At 33.7% G+C, this 8717-nt stretch overlaps 1 protein-coding gene across 1 annotated transcript; it reads left to right on the plus strand.

Annotated features, from left to right (window-relative positions):
* The first annotated feature begins 580 nt into the window (after positions 1-580).
* Positions 581-8390, plus strand: LOC144845444 (uncharacterized). Its single transcript, XM_078702790.1, has 3 exons — positions 581-791; positions 6331-6405; positions 6617-8390. The coding sequence occupies exons 1-3, from the start codon at positions 729-731 to the stop codon at positions 8051-8053; spliced, it is 1575 nt and encodes a 524-aa protein (XP_078558916.1). The 5' UTR covers positions 581-728; the 3' UTR covers positions 8054-8390.
* The last annotated feature ends 327 nt before the right edge of the window (positions 8391-8717 follow it).

The following is an 8717-nucleotide window of genomic DNA, read 5'->3' on the forward strand; positions in this document are numbered from 1 at the left end:
TTTTCGATCAAAACATATCTCATAATGCAACGCGCTTGTTTGGCTACTCTGTATGCATAATCATAAAACTTCTTCGCGATCTGTGTGAAAACACCTTCTCAACCGCGACGAGTTGTAAACAATCCTAATTAGCATCATGTATAATGCATACTCGTGGTTTGAAATCTTTGTTTACTTTCGCTTGTGATGATTTTCCAGACGAAATGTAATCAAATTAATTTACCTGTTAATTACGTAAACTTGTTGTTTTTGGCTCAAATTTTCGACTTAAAGTGAATACCTTTAATATTACTTTGATATGGCCAATTTAAATTTAGAATATTTTTTTTTTCATTTTTTGTGTTTCAAGGGACAATACATCTTTAAGTTAATTATTAATTATAAATATATTACATTTTGTTGATCCTTTTTATTGAGAATGATTTTGACCAAATGAGTGATGAATGGACTTCTGTGAGAATACTGCCCTCATCGTCTCAGACAGTATGTAATTTACCTGTTATAAAATGAATCATTCCAATTATTATCATTTGCATTATTCGGATGAAAGATTTACGTCATCTTCGGAAACTTTCGTCAGTTGACGTCATGATCGGAGATCCGGCCATCCCATAGTGTATCCCAGAATTCAGCGCTCTTGCGGAGGGAAATTGCCGTAATGTCTACCAAGGGCCTTCGTTGTGCAGCCGCAACAACACGGCTGAGTTTGACCGCCGATTTTCGGTCAAATGCCGCTGTCCGCGCAACAGATCAAGGAAAAACTGCAAAGTGCAATCGATCAAGATGCGAATGTAAGAACTTTGAAATTAAAATTGTGCCCATATTTCTTTAAAAGGGTCATCTTGTAGAGGAGCAATTTCTACCTTCGTGTGAAGTGTGTGCTGTCTGGTCACACACTGATCTACACTGCGCAGATTAACTCAATTGCTGTACAAAACACAGGCAATGGGCTGTTCAATACCAATGCCGGGTGAGCTAGCTGGGATAACATGCTTCGAAGAGTAGCCTAGACACAACTATTAAATTACCAATTCAAGTTTTTAGGCCATATTATAACTTGTTACTTCTTGTTTGTTTCCATCCATTTTTAGTCAATACAGCAACAATGCAATGTCTGACAATCTCAGTATTCTTCATTCAGTATTCTTGAGTTGAGCTAGGCCTAGGCCTTGGTTAGGCCTAGCCTAGGCCTAGGCTAGATGATAGAGTAGTAGGCCTCACCGGCGCTAGTTCCGTTTCGCACCTGTTTTTATTTCGACTTCCTTTTCACTCTAAACTTAAATAACTTATTGTGAATACCACACCTTAAAATTGGGCCTCATAATTAGTACTTTTATGAAGAAGAATCACATAAAAAGTAACAAATAAATCCTTTAAATTGATGATTTTACAGACATGTTTCTCGCATACCGTTCGCGAATTTAGCATACTCGAAGTTCAATATTTTCGTTTCTATGGAGCGCCAAAAGAGCAACTATAATAGATGGTTAAAAACTCAGTGGAATGCGTCTTCTGTTTAATGCATCTATTATTGAAATAGACGTTTAATTTGAATATATTTTTTCAATAAAAATGCTGCAATATTTTACTGTTAATAATCATAATGTGCTGTTTTCAAATATCAACCGACCCTAGGCATAAATCAGAATCACTACCTAGCCTAAGACTAAGAGTGTAATATGATGATGAATTTGTCGATTTTCATTCTTAAAAGTTAACAATAACTGCGAAAACCATGTACAGTATCAATAGTAACATTTTTGCTGCATTGACATTGACAAAATATGTTACAATTGAACGTAATTTTCACCAATAAATGCATTAAATATACGCATTATACTGAGTTTTTAGCCCTCTATTATGATTGCTCCTTTGGCGCTCCATAGAAACAACAACATTGAACATGGAGTATTCAAAATTCACGAACCGCCGATGTGCGAGAAACACGTCTGTAAATTCATCAATTTAAAGGATTTATTTGTTACTTTTTGTGTGATCTCCTTCATAAAAGCATTGTTGAGGCCTAATTCCAAGGTGTGGTACTCACGATAAAGTTACTGAACAAATTTTGAGTCAAAATAAATGACAGGTGCGAAACGGAACTAGCGCCGGCCCACCTAGTAGTAGTAGTAGTAGACAGGGCTCGAAATTATCCTACTTTTTTTTTGACTAGCAACCTTTGCTAGTTGTAAAAATTTAACTAGCAAAATCAGCAGCATAACTAGCAGTAGCAATCACAATTTTATTGGTAAAATAGTTAAATTCTACAAACAAAGAGCTGAATTTAGGTGTAGGCCAAGCTAGTAGTAGTACCTTTTTTACTTGACAGTCAAATGCTAACGCCTTTTTAGCCAAATTAAAAAAACAAAATTATCACAAAATAAGATCAAGACATGCTTTCATGCTAGCCAAATCAAGGGTGTCAAACTTTAAATTTTTAAGCAGAACAAAATTGACTGTATGTATAAAATATTGCCGATGACAAAACTGAGTTATATTGGTTATATCCAATTAAAGTTAATTGACACCGAGCGAAATTTTACGCCCTAACTAATCCGTTCAGGCTACGCCCGCCTCATTCAACAGCCATGGTCCGCCGTCTTTCGCTCGACTCATCTATCCAGGAAATTCCTCATCGCGAGAAGCATGATGCTGAGCTCAATAATAATAGTGGGCTGATTAATAGTTTGAAAACAGCTTACAGCAATGTATTTCTTAAGTGAATTTTTACTCATCGCATTACCTTTATTTAGCCAGAGATTAATTACATGGATTTATGTGTATTCATCGGCGTAATTTCGTTCGCGAGGAAAAGCGCACATTCGCAGAGTCACCATTGGCCAATGAGCTTTATAGATTATTGCCGATTACTCTTTTTGCAACATTAACAAGGTAAAAGACGTGAAAACTGTCATCAAGTGCTTTAGTTTTATAAACTAGATTCAATTTTACAGGAAAAGAAGTTAAAAATAAATACTAAAAATTGTTTTAAAAAACTATTTAATTTGTCAATAATGACCAATCTAATGGTTTAAAAATTACATCTTCATAGTTCAAAATAAAATGTGCTGTCTTTAAAAAAAGTATGTGATCAGACGAAGAAAGATATTGTGGTATGCAAGAATAATAACAAATCCCTGTTTCATTGTAGATGCTAACAATAACATTACTACAGTACTGCTAACCAAATGAAAATATTTGTTACATATGCTGCATAAGCGGATAAAAATTGGTTCATACCGCCTTGCATCCAGTTCACAATTGGCAGTTTTGGCCCTTGCGACATTAACAATTTAAATGAACAATGTACTTTGTCGATATACTGGTCAAAATAAAACATCCTACAGTACAATAAGATATATTAAACACAATTCCTTTTATTAGCACAACTGTATTTGGTCGATTTAACATTCCCTTTGGCAAGGGAGATTGAATAATAGCCGGTGAAGTCTTGGCCTCTAGTCAACTCGGCCTCACGTCAACTCTGCCCAATAAAGTATGGAACACAAAAAGTGTCTATTACTATTTAATATTATGAATCCACGCTTTTCAAAGAAATGAAGAAATAAAAAAATACTCATTTGACGATATAAATATGAAGTAGTACCTCGTGTTACAAAAACATGTGCAGGTATTTTAGTATCGAAAAACGTCACCATTTGGCCATAAAAAAAATGATTTTAGAAATTTAATTAAATGTATTATAATAAAGGAAAGTTGGTGAAATCATTCATATTTTTTATGCTAAACGTATTATTGTCTAAATAACCGGGAGGTTCTAAATCTAAATTCTCCAGCTTTAAATGTATTTTATTGTTTCGGTGGTAAGAATTATTTATGGTTTTTTAAAAGCTTTTATGCATGAAAATAGTCAGTTGAAATCTGTGTAGTTTTCTATCTGCAGAGTCTGAACTCTATTGTCAAAACCCCCAAAACAAAACACCAGGCTTATTGTATTAAAAACGTCAGGTGTAGGCCTACTAATATTTATCTATTTATTTACTTTCTTTCAAGTAATGGATGCAAGAATGATTAAAAATTGAATGATGATGTTGAATGATTATTATTTCATTATAATTCAATCAAACACCTAATAAATCAAACAAAAAGATTTTGTACATGATAAGCTTCGATATAAAGCTAAATAATAGAGCACAACGAGTATCAAAATTGTATTTTTGTTGTAAAAAGTCAATACTAATTTTTCAGGTGGCGGGAGGGGGTTTACGATACAAAAAATCTAATTTTTTAGTATATACAGTAATTAAAAGGTATCCGCGGCTGCTTACGTGAGGGACCAATTGATTAATTAGATAGGAAGAACAAACAGGTGGCCGCTCTCAGAGGTTCAACTGTATTCAGTAAAAAGTCTTCTTGGACAGAATTATTCCTAGGTTAAAAAATGTGAAGAAATGTTTAATAGTATTTTATTAATCCCCTTCATTTGCACTTTTTGAATTGCATACTTTAACGGGGCTGAGTTGACCGATTAGTTTTTGGCCTAGTTGACGTGAGGCCGAGTTGATTTTAGGCCGACTTGACTTGGGCTCAACTTGACTTGGGCTTGAGATGGTGTAGGGCTGACTTGGTAAGCATCTTCATAATTCCTTTTAAGATTTTAATTAAGTGTTTTTAATTCATTGTATTAAACTTTGCTAACTTAAGACCTAGACTGATCACTGCATAACCTATTAAAACACCCACGTGAACAGAGTCTGCAGTCTAGGCCTTGTACTGTAGAAGGCGGACCCTTGTATTGTAGCTTGTGTTTCGAAACCTTACAGTAACACAGAAGACTGAAGACAAGTCAATACAAATGTTTCATACTCTGTTAATTTACTGTCTATTTCATATTGTACCAAGAGATCATCATTGATTTCCGTTCCACTGTCGTATTATAATAGATGATAGAGGTTGAACAAGTTAATAAATTTAAATATCTAGGTGTTACTTTTAATGGTGCGACCATATTCACTGTATCATGAAAGGTTAATTTCCGTCTACTCTTTATTGTCCGAGGAAAATGTCTTCTTTCAATGTTCAATCATTACTATCATTTATATTACAGCCATGTGCGGAGTCTGGAAATACTGTATTTCTTGTTGGGCCGGGAATGAAAAATAAAACAGATATTAACAGAATTATTGGTGGTGTTAGGAAGGTTGAGCGGATAGTTGGTTGTTGCCAGAGGTCGGTGTGCGAGGCTTATAAGAGTAAAACTAACATATCCAGAATATTTCAATCTCTTTTAAATGACTCCAGTCACCCTCTTTTCAATAAACTCAACTCCCACTACATAGTCCGCAGTGGGCGCTTTCGGACACCGACCTCTTGTACCTTCTCTCCTTCCTTCCACAAGTCATTCAACTTTTTAACAAAAATTTTAAATGTAATGGACGATTTACAATAAGTTTATTTATTTTTACTCATGTTTTGTGGCATTCTCTTCTTGTTTTGTAATTTTTTACCTTTTATATTGTTAAACATTTTTATATATTTGTAAAACAAATTTTATTGATGAAAAGTACACTCAGGAAAAATTCTTTCATTTTTAACGGACCATTTTTATGGAATAATTTAACTTTAAACATTAAATTATCACTTACCTTACTTTCTTTAAAAAAAAAATACAAAAAATACTTAATCCATCAATATTCTTTAGATAGTTAATAAGTTTGCACCTATGGAATTTATATCTTACTTTTCCTTTCTATTGATATTCAATTCTGTTAGAAAGCAATTAAACGTTACCATGTACAATGTGATGTATTTTGGAATACTCGGCCTTAAAGCCCTTTTTGGCTTATTTGAGTTTCCACACATAAACAAATAATTAACCAGGTTATTTTCTTTGTCTTTGTCATATCTTTTACTTATTTTATGTGGAACAATAAATGAATAACAAATTTCATCTTTCACCGCTTGAAATTATTTGTACCATTGTAGGAATATAATACATTCATTATTTGTTTATAACACACACATTATTTGTTTTATACACACACACTTTCAACGGGAGGCTAGGCTAAGGCCTAAACAATTTGAAAAGGCAGAGCTCCAATTTTGGACGTGGAGTAGTAGAACAATTACAGACAACGTACAGTACACTAACGGCTAATCGTACATGATCAGCCTAGCTCTTGTTGCGTGTGGTTGCTCTCTTGAGTCTCGCTGTGTAACAAAAATGGGCCTGCAAAATGAAATTGATGTACTAAAGATTATATAACACCGCACTCGAAAGTGCCACTATAGTACATAATTTATTTAATGTCATGTGACCCACAATCTACTATAAGTGTATACTATAGTAATTTGTACACTATTTTGTAGGTGGTTGACATGGGACATGTGCTGGAGGCCATTCATCTGCTTGAGAAAACCTTCATTCCCAAAGAATCACTTGAAGTAAGTGCTAAGAAGTAATAATTCAATGTTTAATAAAGTTTGTTATGAATTGTTTAACAAACAAATGAAATCCTTCGAAGCGCATTAACACTGTAAAAATATTGGAGTATATGTTAACATATATAATTAAATGGATTTAACTAAATTGCTTATAATTTGATGTATTTCAATTCAATACCTGTTTTAAAGAATACTTTTTTTCTCCCCCCAGGAAACTAGATTAGGAAAACTTGTAAATGACATTCGGAAGAAATCCACTGACAGAGAACTTACAAACAGATGCCGTAAACTAGTTCGTCAGTGGCAGAAACAACATTTAAAGAATTCCAATGGTAGCAGTAGTAATTCTCCACAGGTAAACCAAAGAACTCCCTCTAGTTCTACATTGGCAGTCAACGCTGCCACTTCAAAACCCAACTCATCAGATGCAGTGTGCTCTGTACAGGGAGGTGCTCCCACACAAGTTAGCATTGATAAAACAAATCCTGCCAATCGCAAAAAGAGGAAAATTGATTTGTTATCCCCAAGAGATAGTCAAACCTCAGCAAAACATGTTAAAACGACTCAAGTCTATGACTCATCAAATGGTATTCCAACAGACTCGAATAGACCAGTTGCAAAAGCAAAGACTAGTGAAATCAAACACAAACAAGTACCACCAAATCAAAAGCTATTAAAACAAGCAAAGACTGTTTCCAGTCCATCAACATCTGTCTCCAGTGCATCAACATCTGTCTCCAAAATCTCGCCCCATACTTCAAACAGAACGCTATCACCAAGCATTAGTTCTTTAGAAAATGCCAAAAAAATACCAAGAGTTCAATCAAGTAACTCATTAGGACGTTTAGAATGTAGTAAATCGTCACCTAGTTTATCAAAATCAGAAAGAAGCCCTTCTCTTAATAGATCAAAAAAATCAGCGGGTGCTTCACCCAAATCCAGTTCATCACCAAGAAGTAATAAATATTGGAAAGGGTGTAATGCAGTTTCACCTGCGCTATCTGAATCACTTCATAAACAAAAACACAAAAAGGCATCTTTGCCCATTGTTCCATCTCAATCAATATTTGATGAGGAACCGGAAGTAAAAACCACATCAATATTTGATAAAGAAGATAATAGTGGGAAAAGTGTATCAATATTTGATGATGATAATGATAGTACTGTTGGATCTTTTAAAAACGATGAAGGACTACTACATGCACCATCACTATTTAATGATAATGTTTTAATTGATGCAACAATTTGTAAAAATAATCAAGATTGCCTTGATAAAAGTACATTATTGTCCACAAAACAACCTGCTGAAGAGCTAGATTCTTACAGTCAAACTGTTTTCAATAATGATTGCCATGTAAATGTACTAAGAACTAATTCATTTTTAGAATCAAATGTAGAAACATCAATATCATCTTGTTCAATGAACACAGAAGATGCTGTAATAAAGACGATTGATATGTATGATGAGCCTGTTCACATAGTAACTGAAGGTGAAATTGACCGCATACATACAACTGAATGGGCAGGTGTAAATGGTTGTTATGATTCCGACCACAATTGGCGTAGCTGGTCCGACAGTTACTCGATATCCCTAAATAGTAACGATGACAATGCTTTACATATATTACCGTATGTTTGCTTAGAATAATTCTTTTTATTTTGTTACAGGTTTAACTTGAAGTATTTTATTTTCGACAACATTTAATGTTGGAGCTATTCTGTTAGTTTGAAACTACCGTGATAAAACAATTTTAATTTGAGTTGACATTATGTATTTGTTCAATTTAGAGTTGTAGTAATGTATACTGTAAATTGAAGTATTGAGAAGACCTTAGTTTCAAAGAAATTAAAAATATTCCTAAAGTGAGACAACGATAATAAATGCTACATGTCACTCTTTTACATGTCTAAACAATGTATTTGCACATTTTTTACTTGTAGTGAAATTGATAACACATAATAAACTTATGACCAAATAACCAACATTTATTTGTGTCATTTTATGTTGAATAATATTTGATGATTGAGTGAATGAACTTTGTGTGTAAAATTATAGCAACTGTTTCTTATTCACTGTCAATGTGTATCATACCATAAACTTGAAAAAGAAGTGCATGTTTTTTTGTGAGCAAACCTTCCAATATTGTACTATTTCTTCGCCATGTTTTAACTGTATGAGTATTATAATAATGACTACTTTTACTACGGTAGCCTGGGTAGTGAAGAATATGGTAATATAGGAGGTATTGATGGTGTCAATTGATGGAGTAATGAATTTTGGGGTTTGTTCATAGGTAATAGGTGATAATACA

The sequence above is a fragment of the Antedon bifida genome, chromosome 6, assembly GCF_963402885.1.
Source record: "Antedon bifida chromosome 6, ecAntBifi1.1, whole genome shotgun sequence".
Taxonomy (NCBI): domain Eukaryota; kingdom Metazoa; phylum Echinodermata; class Crinoidea; order Comatulida; family Antedonidae; genus Antedon; species Antedon bifida.

Excerpts from the sequence above, each read along its gene's own strand:
- LOC144845444 (XM_078702790.1), top strand. The coding sequence starts at position 729 with ATGCCGCTGTCCGCGCAACAGATCAAGGAAAAACTGCAAAGTGCAATC. Across the intron at positions 792-6,330 it reads CAATCGATCAAGATGCGAAT|GTGGTTGACATGGGACATGT; the intron begins GTAAGAACTTTG and ends ACTATTTTGTAG. Across the intron at positions 6,406-6,616 it reads TTCCCAAAGAATCACTTGAA|GAAACTAGATTAGGAAAACT; the intron begins GTAAGTGCTAAG and ends TTCTCCCCCCAG.